Raw genomic sequence first — 20898 nt, forward strand, 5'->3', positions numbered from 1 at the left:
ATCGACTTTACCTTCAGACGACTGCGATGAGTACAGGATATCAGGGTTATTCCACTTGCCCCAGTAGTTTTCGAGCAAGTCCTTACTGTTCCACGGCTGATAGTTCCAGCCCGGGTTGCCGTTTAAGGATGACTTGTCCCAGCCAATATTGCCCCAAGATGGAACTGATGGATATGAATTCGTCCATCCTGGCTGAAAGTCGTAGTTGAGCATAGGCCATCTGTTCTTCATCCATAAATGCCAGTTGCTGGGCATCTGACTGTATTCATTCATCCACTTGGAGAACATCTGCTCTGATGTGGACTCGGGCTCAACAGCGACTATGTCCTGGTCAGGAGGGACTGCTGCACGCTTTAGGCGAGGAAAGATTGGGTTGTCATAGGCTGTCTGAGCAGCTGGGAAAGAAGCATGAAACGGACGGAAGTTTCTTAGGCTGTCCAGAAAGTTATACCACACTGGGCCCGATTTCAGTAAGTTCCTGTCATTGAAACCCATTCCTGGCTGCCACGGAGGGTAGCTTTGCAAGTTGAAGTTCATTCCCATCGGCAAGTTTGAGTTATAATCACTCATCCACCTAGCAGCCCATGATTTAACTTTTTTGTTAGTTTCAGTTTCTTCAGAACTTGCTGGAGATTCTGCACTGCGCTTTTGAATGTTGTCGTCTTTCAACTCCGAAGAAGAGCCTGTCCTGGAGAAGGACTGAAATGGGTTGAAGCCGCCAAAGGTGTCAAAATGATCATTCCACACAAAACCGCCATTCCACTTGTTCCAGCGCATCCATTTTGACCAGGGCTGGTTATTTCCCGAAATTTCCCAGCTACTAGACAGCCAGTAAGGCTTGTGGTCCTGTCCAAAGTTGCCCGTCCACCCAAGTCGCTGTAAATCGAGGGGAGACTTTTTCTGGCGCAGAGAGCCACGGCTGCGTCTCCATCTCGGTTGCTGAGCTGTGGCGCCCCTCGACAGGACTCTCAGTCGCTGGTCCAACCATCTGGATGCTCGCAAGCTTCCTCTCCTGTTTCGGATGCCAAAGCTTCTCTTTGTCACTGAGTGTTTTGTGCTGTCTGCAGGGCCTTCTTTTAGGTTTCCACTTCCTCCATCATCACTGCTTGCGTGACCGCTACCTCCGTTGTCCCCGTCGTTTTGTTGGCGGATCTCTGGGGCTCCTGTGAACTGCACCTCATCATCAGCACCAGCAGAAGGACCGAAAGTGCTGAGATCGCCCCATGTTGAATCGATATTTGGCCAGTAGTTGCCTGGAAAGAAGCCTTCGTTTTCCCCCGGACTGTTCCACAACTGGCTGGCGTCCATCGCACTTCCGGGGCCGCTCCGCTGAAAGTCTTGCCAAGCATCATCATACTGCCACCATGGCGGACTCCACATCCAGCTGTTGCTCCACAGCCTCTGATTATACCATGCAGGCGAGTACCAATTTCTGTACACCCACCAAGGGAAGTAGTTAATGTTTTTGTTTACAAAGCTGTAAGGAGTATATTGCCATGGCCGTCTAAAGGTTGTGGTTTGCCATTCTGGTCTGAAAAATCCTCTTGTCCGAAAGATGTTACTGAGCCATCGGGAAACGCCGGGATCCTTGATTTTACTGTCTGGATCCTCTGTTGTTTGCTGTAGTTCCTCAACGCTGCGCCTTTTGACCTCTCTTTCAAATTCTTGTGAATTTTGAATGTCAGTTGATTCCTTTTTTGAGAACTGGAAAAAGTTAGGCGCAGAAGAACCTCTGAAATATGCATCCCACACACGGTTGTCCCTCGTGGGGTCCATCTGACCATTTTGCATGAAAAAGATCGGAAACATTCTAGGGTCATAATAGTTTTGCTTGTTTATCCACTGTGACCATTGACTGTAATGGTTTCTAAAGTCTGCATCGCTTGGATTATTCATCCATTTGGACATATCCCTGTCCTGATCAGAAAGTGTGCTGCGCTTTGATAAAGTGGTTCTGTGTTCGGGTTCGGGCTTGTGTTCTACCTTGGGTGTCCTGGACGGAGTAGTAGGGTTTTGCTTTTGACGAGTCTCTGCAGTAGTTGACATAGACGGGACAGGGGTCGTGAAATACTCAGGGATCTGTCCTTTCAGACCATCCCACGTTGGTCTAGACATGTCAATGTTCCAGAATGACTCAGGGCTTGGAGTTTGAATGTTCCACGTTGGTCTGGCTGCCAGTTCCAGTTGTTCCACCTGTCATAGTTGTACCATGCTGGGTAGCTGCTCCATCTATTCCTGAAGTATCTGTTACCAAACCACGTTGGCCAGTAGAAACTCCTCCACGATCTTGACCACGGGAGGTAGCTAGGAAAAGGGCTGTGACCACCTAGTTGTTTTCCCACTTCGTCTTCCTTCGACACAGAAGCCTGATCCTCGTCGGTACTTCGCTTCTGCTTGGTTGCAGCACTGGAGCTGTCTTCTGCTTCAACACCACTGGGAGGATTTTGCTGGTATCGAAACTGGGGATCTGTCATGCCATAGGCATTCAAGGTGTTCCAGTCACTGTTCCAGAACTGATCATAATTATTTGTCCATAAATTATTCCCCATCCAGTAGCTATCTGGGGTCTGATCGTTCCACATCTGGTTTCGAGGCCAGTTTCTCCACATGTAGTACAGGCTATTCCATGGACCAGGTGCGCTCCACAAGTTAGGCCTCCGAAACATATATCCATTCCACCAGAAGGGAAAGCTCCTGTATCTCTCGTAACTTCCTTGTCTTGCGATGTGCTCGCCGGCATCCTTATCGTCTGCACTGCGTTTGGTTCTGTCGAGGTCTTCAGAATCACGTGACTGCACGTCTGCTTCTTGTTCAGAAGAACCATCAGCCCCCTTTTGGTAGCTAAAGTCCATGTTCTCGGGCCACATCTGACTATTTGTTGCAAAGTAAGGATGTCCAAATTCATTTCTAAATGGACCCCCATTACTGTATCCAGCCCAATAATTAGGTCTGTGGTATAGGTTCCAGTCATTGTCCATTGAGAAGCTGCCACGCTGTGCATTGTTCTCAGTAAGTCCACTCCACAGTGGATCTCTGTTCCAGAAGTGGTTGCTGTTATCTGCCGTGTCAGCAGTCCACATGTTTGGCATGAAATAACCTGCTCGAAGTCCTGGCCGGAAGTGACCGGAAGTGTCCGACTGAGGCCAGCTTCTTCCAAACTGACCAGAATCCCGTCTGTCGCCAGTCATTTGTCTCCCCATGTCTTCCTCTTTCTCGTTTTTCTGTGACCCTTCTGCACTTCGCTTAGAGACTGGAGGTTGTTGGGGCTTATCTGTGTCTCTGGTGTTGGGCAATTGCCAAAAGTTGTTTTTCTTCAACAGATCCATCAGGTTTGGTCCACTAACTGTTGAAGACTGATCTTGGTTTCCTTGAGCTGTATCCCTCTTTGTCAGCATGCTTTCTTTATCTGATGAATCACGATTTGCGCCTTTGGAATAGAAATACTGACCATATGGATATCTACCCTGGTCGTTGAAGATATTCCAATTATTCCAGGCTTGGTTAAACGTATTCCAATATGGCGAGCGGCTGTGACTGTTCCACATGTCTGTTTCTTGCCATGGAAGATAAGGATTGTTATTCTGTGGAAGTGTCCAGAAATTGTCGGCGTTCGTCCATCTTCCCAAAGATTCTTTCTTCTCATCTAAGTTATCTTCACTCGGGCTTCTTTTCGATATTTGATGCTTGTCATCAGCTTCGTGTCCAGACTGTCCATTGTTTTGAGAAAACTGATAGGAGTGGAGGGGATACCAGCTGTTATAAGTACTCCACATCCGGGCATAGTTGTTCCATCCAGGCCAATAGTTGTTCCAAGCGTTACTCATCCACCACCATGGCCAGCTGTTTGGATAATTCCACCATTGCTGAGGCCAGTAACCAGAACCCCCATTCATCATTTTCGCGGTAACAACGCCATCTTGCGAGAAGCCGTTGGCGTTTGTGGAATCTGTGCTGCGCTTGAACATGGCATGGTCAGTATAATCAGAAGCAGCTGGTTGAGCTTCTCGCTGGGAATAAAGAAAAGGACTGTACGGAAAGAAATCCCTGTTCTTGCTCCGCATCCAGTTGTAGCCATTCCATGCGTTCCTGTCGTGCCACCAAGGCCACCAGTAGTTGTTGTTCCAATCCCTCTGGGGCCAGTTCCACCCATACCATCCCATCATTCGTGAAGTCTTCTGGTCTTGTGAAGCTTCTTTTTCACTTTTATCTAAGCTTCTCCGGAATGCACTATGTCCTTTCTCCGATGAGCTAGCCGAGCGTTCATTATCTCTAGAGAAAGAAAACCGGTAATATGGAGAGTAGAAAGGGCTGCTGCTCCACACTGGGTTAAACTTTTGTCCATTCCCGTAGCTATCCCACCAATTTCTTTCCCAAGGTTGTGACGAGTATGGATAGCTGCCCCAGGACGATGACCAGTATGGATTGGTGCTCCAGTAAGCTGGTGGCCAGTCCGCATTGTATCCAGATATCCACTTAGAAGTTTGTTGTTCTTTGCTTTCTGCATTTGTATTCTGCTCTTCGTCAGAACTGCGTTTCGAGGCTGTGTGGCCAGCTTCAGGAGAGTTTCCCGGTGATGAATCAGTTCTGGAGAAGGAGTACGGATTTTCAGGATTGTACCCTTGGTTAAATCTCCAGAACCTTTCAAAATTGTTCCAGTTGTTCCAGTCAGGTCCATACGTGTTCCAGTTCCATTGGTAGCCCCTCCACCACTGCTGCCAAAACCGGTAGCTGTTCCAGTCCTGCAATGGCATGTACCCACCGAGCATATTAGAAGTTGTGAGCCGTTCATTCAGCAGGTTGTTGCCATTGTTTGTCTCTGCGCTGCGTCTGAACACGCTGTGATGATTGCTGTCGGGTGGTAGGCCATGCAGAGAATAATAATAGTAAGAGGAAGGATAGTTAAAAAACACATCAGGATTACGGTTCCACATCCAGTTATTTCCGTTCCAGCTGTCCAGATGATACCGGTAAATGTTCCAAAAGTTTCGGTTCCACCATTGTAGCCAAGAGTTGTAGATATTCCAGTAATTGTAGGGTCGAAACCAAGCAAAGCCACCCATCATTCGAGAAGTGTTATTATTTTCTTGCTTGTCACTGGACTCTCTCCTTGTGATCGTGTGGCTTGTGGCAAAGGAGCTGGCTGCAGCTGGCTGGCTCTTTGCGAAGGCAAAAGCATCGTAGGGCTGCTGGTAATAGTTCCACATCCAGCTGTTGCTCCACCCGGGCCAAAAGCTGTTCCGGTTCCACCATAGATACGGGTAGTTGTCTCGGTTCCAGGACTGCGATGGCCAGAACTCTGTGTATCTGCCTGTCATCCGGGAGACATCGCTGTCTGCATCTTTCTTTGTCTGGTCTTGGTTGTCATCTGCACTGCGTCTGAAAAGTTCGTGGGGAGACTCGAAATTATCTCCTGGTGGATGACTTTCCCTGGAATAGTATGAAGGATTGGGTAGAAAGTATGCTGGGTTGGTGTTCCACATCCAAGAGTTTCTCCACACTGGGCTAAATCTACCCGACTCGTAGGCATTATCCAGTAGCGGCCAGTATCTGGAGGCAAACGAGTGTTGTTGAGGCCAGTAGCCATTGTATCCACCCATCATCCTTGAGGCTGTGTTTTCTTGAGAGTTTTTGCTTGCTTTAGTCTCTGATTCAGAACTGCGCCTGAATATTTCATGTCCAGTGTTACTGACACCGGATTTTGCGAACTGATAGGGTGTGTAGTCTGTCTCACCTACGTTTCTGCTGTCCATCCAGTTGTAGTTATTCCACCCCGGCCAGTACCTATTCCACGGGGACTCTCTCCACCACTGGGGTTGAAAGTTAAAATTATTCCAATAGAGCTGCGGCCAGTAATATCCGTACTGACCCGCCATTCGAGAAGTTCGCTTGTCATCTTGGGGTTTCTGTTCTTGCTTTTTATCAAGGCTGCGCCTGAGAACCATGTGGACTTCATCATCTGGAGTGGACGAAGGTGATGTTCCAAATGTAGAAGGAAAGTAGCTCTGAGGATAAAAATCGTAGTTCATGCTCCACAACCAGTTCAAGTAGCTCCAGCCAGGTAGCATGTTCCTCCAACTATTTTGGTTCCACCAATGAGGCAAATAATTGTAACGATTCCAGTTGTAGTATGGCCAATATCCACCCGCCATTCGAGAAACATTTTCGCTTTTGCTGTTGAAAGGTAGACTTTGGACTGTGCTGCGTCTAAAGATGGAGTGATCCCCACCAGATGAAGGGCCAGCTTGTGGGCCATAGGGCAAGGAAGGAAAATCATTGTAAGGATTGTAACCTTGGTCGTAGTTCCGCATCCAGTCATAGTTATTTGCCCAGCGGAAATTCCACCACTGTGGCCAGATCCTGTGCCTGCTCCAGAATTGCTGAGGCCAGAACAACCCAGGTGCTCCCATCATTCGAGAAACTGTTTTGTCCTCGCGCTTGCCATCGTCTGGCTGGTTGTCTGCACCGCGACTGAAGCGTTCATGAAAGGAGTAAGAGTTGTCTTTGTTCCACATCCAGTTGTAGCTGTTCCATGTGTTCCACCATGGCCAGTAGTTGTTTCCTGTCCACCACCTCGGCCAGTGTGTGTAACTGTTCCAGAACTGCGGCCAGAATCCGTTATATCCACCCATCATTCGGGAGACATTTTCATCTTTTCCTTGTGACACATGCTGAGCATTTTTATCTGAGCTTCGTTTGAAAATGTCATGAGTAAAGTCTGGGTAACCTGCAGGTCGATATCCATCCTGTGAATAGTAATGAGGGTTGTATGGATAGAAAGGCTGATTTCTATTCCATGTCCAATCATAGGAGTTTCCCCCTGGCCAATAGTTGTTCCAGTTGTAGTAACCTCTCCACCATTGAGGCCAGTTTGAGTATCCACTCCAGTATTGTGGCCAGAAACCTCCAAATCCTCCCATCATGTTGGATACTTTTTTCTCCCCATCCTTTGAGCTGCCCTCTTGAGTTTGGTCTTCACTTCGCCTGAATCGAGAATGAAAGTCTTCCCCTCTGGGAAACATGGGAGAGCCGAATGAAGCCGAAGCCCATGGTGTCCATCTGAAACTCCACTTAGGCCAGTAAGTGTTCCAAATGTCCCTGTTCCACCATTGATTCCAGCTGCTGTAAGGGTTTAAATATTGTTGAGGAAATACTCCTTCATACATTCCCATCATACGGGAAACATTATCACTAGATTTTTCAGCCTGCTGGTCTTCGGTGCTACGTTTGTAGAGACCACGAGCTTCAGGAAAGAAGCTGTAGGGATACAACTCTCGGCCACCGTTCCATGTCCTGCTGTTTTGGTTCCTTGTGTTCCAGAAATTATTCCACATATTCCATTTCCACCATTGGGGCCAGTTATATGAGTTCCAGCCCTGTGGCCAGTTATAGGAGTTCCAGCCCTGTGGCCAGTTCCAGTCATATTCATTCATCATTTTTGATGTTTTTTTGCCTGCATCTAGAGATTCTTTCTCCGGGTTTTCCTCCGCTTGTCGCCGAAATAATGGATGGCTGGGAGAGGGTCTGATTCCCATGTTCCTGAGATAATTGTAGTAGTTGTAAGGGAAGAAGGGAGAGCGACCGTTCCATACCCAGCTGTCCAGGTTCCATCTAGGCCGGAGTTCTTGTGGCATTAAAATGTTGTCAAACTCTGTCATCCGGGCAGCTTCCCTCCCCTCCTTGTTCGTATTGTCTTCCCGACTGTCAGTTGCGCCCCGTTTGAAAATATCGTGAGCGCAGCCTTGGGAGCCACCGGAAGTCTCATGCCCTTGCGGGAAGTAGTGTGGACTGGCAGGCCAGTTGTTGTTCCACGAATATCCACCCCAGTTCTGAGGCCAGTCCATGTTTTTCTGTGGCCAGAAGGCACCCTGTGAAGCCATCATTCGTGATACATCTTTCTCTTGCTCTGCTGAAGCAGGGTCGGGCTTTCCAGCTGCACTCCGTTTGACAATTTGTTCTTGACTTTGGGAATTGTCAAGATGCGGCTGCCCCTGGGAGTCGTACACAGGAAAGAGTGGAGTGGAGGCTTCATTCGTGTTCCACATCCAGTTATTGTTGTTCCACGAGTTCCAACCAGGCCAGTACCTGCTCCACGGGTAGCCACCCCACCGTTGTGGCCAGTAGTTGTCCCCACTCGAAAACTGCTGAGGCCAGTAGTTGTAGCCATTCCAGTCCCGTTGTGGCCAGAATCTACCCAACATTCGAGAAACTTTTCCGTTTTGCTCGTCCTCTGTGTGGCTGCCACCATTTGTTTCCCCTGTGCTGCGCCTGACAGCTGTGTGACTACCATCAGGTGAGCGACCATTTTCATTTCTCGAAAAGGAGAATGTATCGTAGGGGAAGAAACCCTGGTTAGAGTTCCATATCCGGCCATTCCAGTCGTTCAAATAGATGTTCCAAGGATTCGTGTTCCACCACTGTGGCCTGTCGCTCCTCCACATGTTGGAGTTCCACCAGTAAGGCCAGTAGTTGTTCCACCCTGTCCACCATCTCCCTGGTCCATTGACTGATCTGGAAACTTCTTCTGTTGGCCTGCTTTCTGTGCTTCTTCTGTAGATTCTTGGCTGTTCTGGTGGCATCAAAGGTTGCTGTGTTCCCTGAATGTAGGGGACAGAGCGCAGAAACATGGGACTATAGCTCCGAAGCATGTTTTGGTTGAAGAACCAGTTCCAATTCCAGTTCCAGATGTTGGCTACTGACGAGATCTCATCCCCGCTCCGCCTTGTATCCATGCCATTATACTGGTTCCACCATTGAGGTTGGTACCCTGTCGTCCATCTCGAAACATTTTCATCCATGGATTTGAGATCGTTTTCATTGTTCACGCTTCGTTTCACCTCCAGTTTGACATCGGAGGACTTATCATGGTTCTCGTTAGTCCTGGAGAATAAGTAGGGGCTCCCAGGGAGGTTACTCATCCAGTTATAGTTCCACTGTCTTCCCGAATACCAAGGAAACCACTTGTTGCTGTTATAAAAGTTCCAGTTGGATGCCCATGGTTGGTAAGTATTGTAGGCATTGTTGTAGAAGTTCCACCATTCCCACCAAGGCCAATATGTCGAGAAGTCTCCCATCATTCTGGAAGTTTGTTTGCTAACTGTGTTGGAGTCAGCGTTCCTCTTCCAAAACCCAAGATGGCGACCGTAAGAGCCAGGGGCTGGCTGACCATAATGCGAATAAAAGCTATAAATTGACGGATAGAAGAGACCTTCATTTCCCTGTGTGTTCCAAACGTTTCCCCATCTTGGATTGTGGCGGTAAGGATTAAGCTGGTAGTTGTAACCAGTGTAGCCATTCAGCCACTGAGGGGAGTAATTTTCATAGTTTCTCCAGACAGGCCAAGAATTGTAACCAGGACCGCCACCGTTCGTGTATCCTGGATACGTGTTGAACCAGTAGCTTTGTGTTGGCCAGGTGCTTCCTGCCAGATTGTCGCCATAATAACTGTTGACCCAACTATTGTCCCACCCGCGGTTGCTGTTCCAAGCATTATACTCTGTGGTGCTGTCTTGCCTGTCATTTGATGCACCTGACCATTCTCCATATCCAGGCGCGGTGTCTCCAGTGCCTGTCCATGCAACAGAATCCCACCAATGGGATTGCAGGGAAGGAGTAGTATTTCTCGCTAAAGCTCGTGCAATCTCATCTTTCTCTTCTGCGAGATCTTTGTTCTCGTCTGAACGCGTGCCGTTTTCCTCCAGCTCTGTCGCGTTGATAGTGGAGTTGTCCTCCCGTGCAAACGAGAGGTTGGTATCGTTGGCGGAAGTCCCGTTGCTGCCTGCCAGAGAAGGCGGAGGGGCAAGGGATTCTGATGTTTCATTGAACTCTTCTTCCAGTGCCGCTTGTCGCCGGAATCTCGCTCCCACGTTCTGATGCCCCATCCCTACCCTACTACTCGGTAGCAAGCTAGAGGGAACGTTACTTCCGGCGGAGGTTGCTCCCCCTTGACCGGTTGGTCTACTAGCAACAGGGGCGACGGTGGTGGTTTCAGGACGATACTTCTTGTCGATGCGGTTGAATGGACTGTTCCCCCCTTTCTGATCATCAGTGTTGACGGGGCGATTGTTGCTTGGGCGAATGTTTTCGGGACGACTGGGACGACTGGGACGACTGGGATCCCAATTTAAAAACCACGGAAGCTGAGTTTTTCTTTGGTCGTTGCTTGTGTCCGTTCGTCCTGACGTCAGCCACGATGGAAGGGGACCGTCCTGTCTGAAAAGCTGCTCCCAAAAGTTAGAGTTAGGATTGCTCCAGAAAGTTCCAGGACCAATGAAAGAGGTATCAGTGTCATTATTATCTCCAGAGAAGGTCCACAAATCGTCAAAGCTGCTTCCGTCTGCCAGCCAGGTGGGACTAGGAAACGAGGGCTTTCGTCTATCGCTTCCTAAGCTGCTGCGATCGTCTTGATCTCGGTTGCCATCTGGCCTCTCCTTGGTGCCGGAGCCTGGAAAGTTGTATCTCCAGAGCTGATTCCAGCCACCAGGGTGCGCTCCACGGCCGCCTTGAAATCCTGGAGGCAGAAAGATGGTGCGAGGGACATCGTGCAGGTAGCTCCATTGAAGGAAGTTCTCGGGAACCCTGTTTCTCTGCCTCCAGTCGAAAGGAGCGTACCATGCGCTACCGCGCCAGTCCCTGCCAGTGCAGTCCCCTTCCTTACATCCCCCAGCACCCCAAGGCCATGGACTTTGCCCGTTAAGCCAACGCCAGATGTTGCTGTTGCGATCTCGCCATGCCCATTCCCGGGCCAGCTGCCAGCGCATGGCATTCCGCAGGGAGCCGACAGGACCCTGCAACAGCATCACACACATCGTGATGACAATGAGACCTCGGCAATTCTAAAAGCATGAATAGGTTTTCTTCAAAAGATTGGATGTGGAGAACATGGGGGAGGGATAGCTGTGGGGTGGGGTGTGTACATATTACAGAAACACCCGATGTTTCCTACGCGAGGTGCACATACCCGAGCCTGCGGGGAAAAGCGGAAGCGCTCTGCGAGGCGAACAAGGTCAAGGACAGCTTTCCTGGCATCGCAGAAACACAGCAGACGTCCTTCTGGAACAAACATTTGTAGCCTTATACTCACTGTGGTTTAACCGCCATCAGCCATGCGTGCAAGTGGACGACCATATATTGTGTAAGCCAGCGCGCAGCATGCAACATATTTCTCTACTTCACGAGGGCCACGCACTCTACACTCACAGGAGTTCAAGCCTCTACTGACCCGGGAGGATGAACTGCAGGTCGAGGTGATCATAGCGGTCGTCGCTGTTTCTGTCGTAGATGTCGAACATGACGCTGGCTGCTGGGCCAGACACCCCGTAGCGCAGCGTTTCCATGGAGATGACCTCGAACCTGCTTGCCCACCCGTCACCTAGCCGTACAAAGTGAGATCAGATATTCACATCTTGTGTCTTTAGGTCGCTTAGTTAGGCAGACATTGGTCGCAGAAAGTGGAGATAATAACAGCTCATGTATTGAGGCCGTTAACATTTAAATTCCTGAGTCTTTAGTTTCCCGGGTGGATGTCGTGCAACATGACTTGTGTGCCATCAAATGTTCGTGCGAGAGGTGGGAGAGAGAGAGAGAGAGAGAGCATTTTAAAGCGACTGGAATTCCGAAAAGACCAACCGTTCCTGTCGTAATAAGAAATTCGTTTTCCGAATTCCCGTGGTGTGATCCACCCGTCAAAGTTATCGTCCATGTCCATTGCAGCTCGAGTGGCGTCTACCCGAGGTCGACATCCGGAAGATTGCCTGATAAAAAGATAAAAACAAACAGTACATCATCTGTTAGATTTCTGTACCTTTATCGTGTTGGTGTACGCAAATACTCTATTAATAGTCAATATCTATTTACACATTGTTGACTGTCAACAGAGTAGGTAAATAAAACTGTCTGAGGAATGTACAAAAAGTCATGTAGAAAAACCCAGAACTTTATTCCAGGGATTAGTTGTGCATAATGAAGTGCATCATAATATTTAGGTTAGCTATTGGATAGATGCTAAGTCTTTTATTTATTACATGCTGAAATTCTGTCGATATACATGCGAGCTGTTTTAAAATATTCTCAAACGTGTTTGTATCAACAGCAACCCTACTCCTGGCTCCAGTACAAACACGGATTAAGCGATTCTGTAGATTAAGCACTAATACAGGTGAGATGGTAATTACTGACTCAGGTAGAAAAGTGAGTGACAGAAAATAGTCCTCTCTAATGAAAGTAAATGCATCGAATCGAAGTGTCCATTAGTCGCAACAGAAGAAAAGCAGAGTCAAAGGCGCGACGTCGATGTTAAGGAAGGGAACGATGAACCACTCACCACCAGGGACTGGGACAGTCAAAGATGACTGGTCTGACGGGGGTGGCGAGGCGGCGCCTGGCCAGTTTGTTGTACTGTGGGATAGAGAGAAACACAAAGGTCACAGGGTCAACAAATCAGTATGTGAGAACAGATTACAAGTCACAAGCCGATTAGAGGCTGAAATATAGAATTTTACTGCAAAATACGACTGGCGCCAGTCAAAGTAAGTGAAAAAATCAGCTGTATAATAATAATAGGAAACCGGCTGATGTCTAGGATGTGAGTCTGTTTATGTTTAGAAGAACCCACATACCCTCACAAATCTAACAACAATAAATTAAAAAAAATGAAACCTTCCATTTGTTTCAGTTCATAAAAACAACATAAACATTGTCTGTCTGTCTGTCTGTCCGTCCGTCCGTCTGTCTGTATGATTGCATGACCATCCCACAAGCACGAGGCATTGTGATTCACTCTTACCCTTTCCATAAAGCGGTGAAGTTCGACTGTCGTCACGCGTCTGTCCTCTGTTGATAAGAAAGAAAATAACCGATAAACCATCAGTTGTCTCGATGACAACTCGATGACTTCCGCTGCTTGCTTTGTTAGTTTTGTTTTCATTGTGCTAACACACACACACGCACACGATCACACAATAAGTGAATTACAGCTTAATTAACATAAAAGTCAGAACACGAAATTAGAAAATGAAGATATTCTTGTCAGCGACATGTTTCATGTGAACCTGATACAGTTCCGGGTGTGTGTGAGAGGCTTGTACCCGTATGTGGATGGATTTAAAGATTATCACTCCTCTGAAGACCTGTCCTAGGACAAATCCGAGTCCCACTCACGGTTTTGATCCGCCTCTCTCAGCACCAGCCCAGCATCCAGGTCGTCGAGGCGGAGGTCGCGGTTCTTGTCCCAGGCATCGAAGACGACGTTGGCGAGCCACTCCTTGTCGCCGTACACCTGCAGGTTGCGCTCTGTCCAGCGCGAGCGGCTCACGCGACCTGCAGGTACACAACGTACGCTCAGTGCTCAGCGATACCCAGCAGCTACAGGGTGCCAATGGAGGACATCACCTTCTACAGGCCTCACAACATTTCACCAGTTACTTATTTTCAACTAATTTGGACCACACCGGTCCATCGTTTTCATTTTAATTTTTATTCTCGCTTAACGCCACTGCGCAGAGGATGAAGGAGAATCATGCTTTGGTGATGAGATATGAGAGGGGATGCTGATGGAAGCGAGGATGGAGGCGATGTACTAGTAGAGGACGAGCTCACCATCGCTGCTGTATCGCCGCAGCTCGTCTCTCAGTTCGCCGAAAGAAATGAGTGAGTCGTTGTTCCTGTCCACGCTGTGGAACCACAGCTCGTAGTCGAACTCACGGTCCCACGGGTTGCCAGGGCTGATGGCAAAGTCAACCAGACGCACAGTCATCCAAACAAAGCGACATCTACATACAACAGTCTAATTCTATTGTATTTATTGTCCTTTGTATGCTGTTGTTGTTTTGGTGTTGCAGTCTTCCCGACAAACATCGCCCCTCCAGTTACCACCATTACACCTACACCCCTACATTTACTACCATTACAACTACAACCGCTGAAGTGAACACTGCTACACCTACAGACCACTGAACTGAGCTATTACACATACAGATCATCAAAGCTAGCACTAGGAAATTCTTTAATAAGAAAGGTTGAACAGAAGGTGGTTGGTTGGAGGGCTGGGGCTGGACACTCCCTACCCCTGTCCGACAAGACTTGTGGCCACCTGGACTTACATGTGAGGCTGATAGTTGATGGTGTACAGTCTGTTTGCCGCCTCGTCCACCCACTGAAATAACCCATTGATTATTGTTAATAAAAATAATTATCATCATAATCATAAATATTGTTAATCCCACTAGAAAATTAATCTTTTTTTCTTCTTCATAAAGCTGTCGCAGGTCACTACTAGTCTCTCTTGACTATCTCTTCCATGAATATCCCTCACCTTTCTTTTCATACATTAAAAATTCCGTTAACCTAAAATTTATGGTCACTGTTCTGCATGTGAAACAAACATGAATTCTCAGGGAACCAACCCCTGCAACATATTAATGCTACTACAGAACTGAAATAAACATTACATAATTTCTCTCTCCTTTTTGTTTTTTTACTTTGAAAAGATTATAGAATGTATTCAAAAATAGACAAGATGTTGTGAACACATCTTCACAACCGGCGACAAATTAAAGTTCAGACCCAATGACTAATGTTATCCTGTAGTTTGTCAACAGGTTTTGTAAGACTGTATTCATCCCTCAGTCCAAGGCTTTATCAAAGGTTAACTCACTGACATCAGAGCTTTTTGGAAGTCTTCCGCGGTTGGTGGATTGTCTGCACAGCAAAAAACATTTGTTAAAAAACGTTAAATTTTAATCTCGAACAGCTTAAAACAAAGTGTTTTCTCTGGGATATTGCTGAATACCAGTGTGGCGTTTAGCAGGAGACCGTTTGACGATGAGTATAGGGAAACCCGAGAATAAAGACATCTCTTAGATAATGTCGAACAAGCAAGCGAACACTCAAACTAAGGCGTAAACAAATAAAGAACAATAACTAAATTGGCAGAGAGAAAATTTTGTGTCAAGGACAAATAACAGCTAATTAATTTTTTTGTCTTGGAAACACATATCTCCTATTAAAATCAGTTCTTTTCTTAGAAGATGGTTGTAAATATTACTAGGAAAAAAAACTATTTTTTTTTTACTGCCTTCTTGTCTGCCTGTCTGACTGACTAATACACGCACAGAAGTCAGCACTGATCCACACTAGCAAGTTCAAACATTAACGTATTTCTCAACACGAACAACGATTGGTGATTTGCACTCACTGTTTCCCACAAACATCTGATAGGTGACGTCACGGGAAGTGAGCACACCGTCGCCTTGGTTACGGTGGTTGTTCTGGAAAACGTTGTTGCCCCGAGCAAACTGGAAGTATCTGCATGAAGATGAAATTACAAGTCAGAGTTTCTGGTCTCTGACATCATATTGAGGGCTGAAAGTTTAGTGCTTTCAAATTATTCCAAGACACGTGGGCGCCGTCACACCCAGACATCCTGTGTGCACGTCACTTAACGGTCACTGAACAGTAACTGAATGTCACAATTTTTGTAAAGTTGTGATATCGTCTGGTGGTGTTGGTGACATACTCACAGCTGGAAGTATTGGTTGTTGCGGTTGTCGCGGAAATCCATGTTAGGCCGAGTGCCGCCGTCGTCGTTGAGGTCATCGAGGAGGTCGAACATGATGACCAGCAGCTCAGACGGCAATGCATAATACCGCCGGTAACCGTCCATGAACTCCGCTTGGGTCACTCGGCGATCTGGGAGGGATAAGGTCAAGAAGGTAAAGAAACTGGGATTTAAAAGTTGAACTGGTAGTTTGGTAGATTGTTGTATCTTAGGATTCTTCTGCTTCACAGAAACCTCCCCCAAAGCTCCCCATCGCATCAGCAAATGATATTGCAATGCAAGGCTTGCCTGTACTACAACTGTGCAAACACTGATATTAGGATGTCAGGATCTTGACATGCATCTTGATATTAAAAACGGTTTGACCACTTCCCTACCTCTGACATCGGTGTCCGCAAAGAGGAAGAGAGTCTGCAGGAACTCATTCTCGCTGATGGCGCCGTCGCTGTCCTGGTCAGCCGCCTTGGCCTGGTCCGTGCTGCTTTGGTACATGCTCAGCAGGCGATGCCTAGCAGACAGAGGTCAAGATGTCGCGTATTTATATATAATAACTGTTTCGAATTGCATTCTCTCTCTGTAAAAATTATTTATCGAAAACTGGAGGCAGGAGTTAGTGTAATGTCATGGAACAGTTGGTGGCAAAATATTCATCATGTCACGACCAAGAGTATGTCTTCAAGAAAATGGAAGATAGTATAAATCAACCCTGTCAGCTTACAAAGGTTATTACTTTGTATGTTATTTCTTTCAATTTTATGCTGTAAGTTTTAGATTTTTCCTGTTATCATAAGTTTATGGTGTACATCCGATCTTTTGCTCGTTTTTCTTGGATTTAATGGAGATCCACGTAGCTTTAGTCCTGAATTTTTTTTTTTTTTTTTTTTTTTTGCTCCCCCGGCTGACCGCTCAATCTTAGATTGCGAACAAAAAGGTAGTTATCCATCGTATTTTACTTCAACGATCAACCATTTCGGAAGAACGACTGGTTAGATCACCGGTGTATGTAAGCCTTAGGTATGGAGGTCAGCCAGTGTGACTCAACTTGACCCCTCTGTGAAATGGGCCCCTGACCCTGAGCAGCGAGTAAAAGATGAGCTCAACTTTAAAGAAAAAAAAAACAAAACAAAAAGCAACAAAAACAAACAAACGGGCCTTAGATAAGCTTGACCCCTCAAACCTCGCCACCCAACTGCAATATCTCAGGGGAATACCTTCATCGTCACCTGTGTGACTTGTGTAAAGACTTGACTACCAGGTTATTCTACGACCGTCAAAACTGTGAACGGCACTTACACAAACTGCTTCCGGGGATCCGCACACAGCGCCCCCACACAGCAAAGGGAGAAAACCACCGCCGCAGGTAGCCACATCCTGGCAGGTAGAGCAGGCGGCAAGCACCTTGAACAGTGAGCACAATGAGTGGTGAGCACAGTGAGTGAGCGCAATGAGTGGTGAGTGAGTGGTGGCAAAGTGGTGAGCACAAGTGGTGACACAGTGAGCAGCATGATGTTAAACAGTGCAACAAGTCAAAAATAACCCAAACCAGTATCTACATTCCCCTAAATAAATTACAGGTTTCTATAAATCAGCAGAAAAACAACAACACAAAATAAAAACAAACAAAAAACTAAAAACAACAACAAAAAAAAAGCAAAATAAAACAAAAACAAACAAAAAACAAAACAAAACAAAAACGAACAAAACAAAAGCAAGCAAACAAAAACCAGTCGCGGCTACCTGCACTTGAAACTCAAGTTTTTCTCAATAACTGTCAAACTGTCGACCTAAAGACATCTTTAAACGTTCCTAATCTTTTTTAATTCTCTCGGCAAGACTAACACAAAATACAGTCAACAGAAAGCTCATCAAAAATAAAGAACAACAAAGAAAGGATGCCGGGGAGTAATAAAGTCCATTCTTAGTGAATTTTTCTGTTCCATCAGGATTAATAAGAAGGCGTCAATGATCGAATGAAAGAATTAAAAAAAGCATCCAGTCCAATGTTTTTCCTCAACTTAACACTTTTAAAAAAAATTATGTTCTCAAATTAGGTTCACCTGTAGTTCGATTATTTTATTTGTATATTAAGATTACACAGGATCAATATAAGAATACAAACAACTATAAGTGTCAAATATTAACAGTGTTACAATTAAAATAGTTTGTTCTTGTCACAAATCGTATTTCTTTTCATCTTTGTTTAACCATACCATCTTCGTACTTTACTTTTTCTTTGTGTTTGAGTCCATATAACACAAAATGACAGCAGATTAGACAATTTATTTATTTTTCGCTATTTTACTTTATATATATATCATTCGCATGAGGTCAAGTAACACAATATTCATGTATTCCTATTAGTCCCATCATAGTCTACGTTATTTTTTACCTGCAATTTTTAGAAATTATGTGTTATAATATCTTTAATAAATTGTTTTTACCATACCATTACCAGTGGGAGTCACGATATTTTAACATAAATAAAGTAATCTCATGTCGGGTACAGTGAAAGCTGTTGCGGGTAGCACCGCTAGGCATGTTGACACGAGAGAAAATTCTAGAGTGCGGCAGTCAAACACAGAGCATGATCTCTTACCTGATCTCCACCTGGGTTGTAGCTGGGGACACTGACCCACTGTCTACCGCGAGACTTTTAAAGACTGGGGCTCCACAAGCAGTCCTCACGCGTGAATGCACGAGTGATGGGCAGTAACTACGTCGACTCTCCCTTCTGCACCACTGCACCAGTCACCTCCCCTTAATTAGCACATCGCGTTTGTCATCGCGCATTTACCTGATATTGTTGCGGTCTGTGTAATGAGAAGCTTTTTTCGCAGGTAGGTCTGAGAAAGGGAAAACGGTATCGTTAAAAAAAAGTAAAAAAAAAAAAAGGGAACGAAGGAGGAGAGGAGAAAGGAAGAAAGAAAGGAAAGAAAGGGAGAAAAATTTACGACGAAGACGACGATGATGGCAAACGGCGATGATCACAGTACCACTAGGGTGGCTTTGAGAGAAGGGCATTTTGTATTGTATTAGCTATTGTAGGAGTGACACTGTAGTATTAGCAGCTGTGGGAGTGTCAGTGTGGTATGAGCAGCTGTGGGAGTGTCCCTGTGGTGTTAGCAGCTGTGGGAGTGTCGCTGTGGTATTAGCAGCTGTGGGAGTGTCACTGTGGTATTAGCAGCTGTGGGAGTGTCAGTGTGGTATTAGCAGCTGTATGAGTGTCTCTGTGGTGTTGGCAGCTGTGGGAGTGTCAGTGTGGTATTAGCAGCTGTGGGAGTGTCACTGTGGTATTAGCAGCTGTGGGAGTGTCCCTGTGGTGTTGGCAGCTGTGGGAGTGTCAGTGTGGTATTAGCAGCTGTGGGAGTGTCAGCAGCTGTGGGAGTGTCACTGTGGTATTAGCAGCTGTGGGAGTGTCTCTGTGGTGTTGGCAGCTGTGAGAGTGTCAGTGTGGTATTAGCAGCTGTGGGAGTGTCCCTGTGGTATTAGCAGCTGTGGGAGTGTCAGTGTGGTATTAGCAGCTGTATGAGTGTCAGTGTGGTATTAGCAGCTGTATGAGTGTCTCTGTGGTGTTGGCAGCTGTGATAGTGTCAGTGTGGTATTAGCAGCTGTTGAAATGTTGAATTATTGCGACGTTGTGGTTGTGGTAACAGCAGTAATGCCTTTAGTACCGACAACCTACATTCCAACAGCAACAGCAGTAGGCATAACATATGTCAGAGCCATGATGACAAACAATGGTAACACCACCACCAGCACCACTAGCAGCAGCAGTGATGTCTGTGGTACTCACGACGACAGCAGAAAAAGAGGAATGAAGTGGGTAATTGGAGGTTGTATCTGTGTGTGGGGTGGGACTTGTTTACAGGTGACAAAGACATTGCGACTACAACAAAATAAGAAAAACACAACAGAACTTTTCCTTTATTCGACTCGACTTCGACTACATTTTATCCCCATCCCCGGCATCCCCCCATCAAGAATTGCATGGTCAGCAAGTTTAGCTTTGTGCCCACATTGTAACATCATCTTGATCCTCACTCGGTGCAACGACTGCCGCAGCACCCAACGCTTCCAGACAAACGAGAGCCGCGCCGTCTCCTGGGCGTCGGTCGTTACCTGCGCGGTTTCCGCATGGCGGGGCACAGGGGACAAGGTGTGACACACCGCGCACTAATGAAGTCGGTTCTTTTTGTGCTTGTCTCGGGTTTCTGTGCATGCCCATCGCCCTCTGTGACCTTTACCACAGCCAGAAGACTCGATCTTTGTTGTAGAGGATCATTTGAGAAACCCTCGCTCTCCTGCCCTTGGTGCTCAGCACGTGGGCCCGCAAGATCACGCGCCTTCAAAGATCCGAACGCTGGAGGCTGGTGTCGCATCAGTGACGAGTTGGCCATTGGCAGGGCCTCGGATAGTTGTCTATCTCATTAGTGCAGAATATCGCTCATTGATCTCGGATACGGTCTCTGCAATTTGTGTAATGTTTGCACAGAGGTATAGAGACCCTGACACGTGGCCCTGGTGTACAGGGTCTAGACTGCCCTCCACAGGGAGTTGGTCCACAACCGAGCGCAGTGCAGTCAAGCATAACGCGATGCTGAAAAGGGCATCAACTCCATGTGGGATGTCAGGATGAAAACAGTAGCAACAGACTTCATGGGTGGGCTAAGAATGTTAGAATATATCGGATGTTTGATTAAAAATTTCCGAGGTTTAGTAGTGTCGGCATGTGACATGCACGAGTTGTTCTCACGGTATACATCGTGGCTAGGTTGTATAAAGTATGTTGTACACAAACTGCCTGCCATGTTTTGTGCCAGCTGTACACGTGTTCTTTGTACAACGCATGGTATGTATCCCATGAATCACACGGTGTGCATTCTATGTGTGTATCCTGTGTGGAGTAGCAGTATCCTGTTTATCCTGTGTGGGGTCGAACGCTACGTACATGTATTGGGGGAATATCATTTTCATAGTATGATCTTTGCAGAAAACACTTCCCCTACTTATGTTCTCCCCGCTGGAATTTCACTACCTTAATTAAGGAAAGCCGCATCATCTGAGGGTGTCTAGGTCGGGGTCAGGGGTTGCATTTGGTGCATTTGAAGTGATCAGCTGACCAGTGGGGAAGTGTGGGACGGGGTGGGCGATGTGGAGGAGGGCGGGGAGGGGCGATGATGGAGACTGTTTTATGTTAATAATTTATAATTACGAACTTTGAGCAAGAGAGTACTTAGCTAATTCACAATTACATCATCAGTTAAACGTTTAAGAAATAAATATCAGAAATAGTTAGTCGAATTCAAAATATATATCTATTTTTTCTGGACAAGTTTCAGATAAGT

General features: G+C 46.5%; 1 protein-coding gene across 2 annotated transcripts; it reads right to left on the reverse strand.

Moving 5' to 3' along the window:
• Nucleotides 1-1937: 1937 nt before the first annotated feature.
• Nucleotides 1938-18327, reverse strand: LOC112562530. 2 transcript variants are annotated; one of them, XM_025235814.1, is made up of 15 exons: nucleotides 18150-18327; nucleotides 16847-16951; nucleotides 15931-16061; nucleotides 15516-15684; nucleotides 15191-15300; nucleotides 14651-14694; nucleotides 14097-14149; nucleotides 13594-13718; nucleotides 13156-13314; nucleotides 12782-12828; nucleotides 12320-12393; nucleotides 11626-11750; nucleotides 11219-11368; nucleotides 10958-11046; nucleotides 1938-10784 (listed from the first exon to the last, which is right to left on the reverse strand). In XM_025235814.1, the coding sequence occupies exons 2-15, from the start codon at nucleotides 16921-16923 to the stop codon at nucleotides 2088-2090; spliced, it is 10050 nt and encodes a 3349-aa protein (XP_025091599.1). In that variant the 5' UTR covers nucleotides 16924-16951; nucleotides 18150-18327; the 3' UTR covers nucleotides 1938-2087. The 2 variants fall into 2 exon arrangements, with proteins under 2 accessions (XP_025091599.1, XP_025091597.1); XM_025235812.1 differs by having other exon boundaries at nucleotides 10958-11049; nucleotides 18150-18326.
• Nucleotides 18328-20898: the final 2571 nt, after the last annotated feature.

Source organism: Pomacea canaliculata, linkage group LG4, assembly GCF_003073045.1.
Source record: "Pomacea canaliculata isolate SZHN2017 linkage group LG4, ASM307304v1, whole genome shotgun sequence".
NCBI classification, from domain to species: domain Eukaryota; kingdom Metazoa; phylum Mollusca; class Gastropoda; order Architaenioglossa; family Ampullariidae; genus Pomacea; species Pomacea canaliculata.

Excerpts from the sequence above, each read along its gene's own strand:
- LOC112562530 (XM_025235812.1), bottom strand. The coding sequence starts at position 16,923 with ATGTGGCTACCTGCGGCGGTGGTTTTCTCCCTTTGCTGTGTGGGGGCG. Across the intron at positions 15,685-15,930 it reads TGCGGACACCGATGTCAGAG|ATCGCCGAGTGACCCAAGCG; the intron begins GTAGGGAAGTGG and ends TATCCCTCCCAG. Across the intron at positions 11,050-11,218 it reads CCTGCAGTTCATCCTCCCGG|AAGGACGTCTGCTGTGTTTC; the intron begins GTCAGTAGAGGC and ends TGTTTGTTCCAG.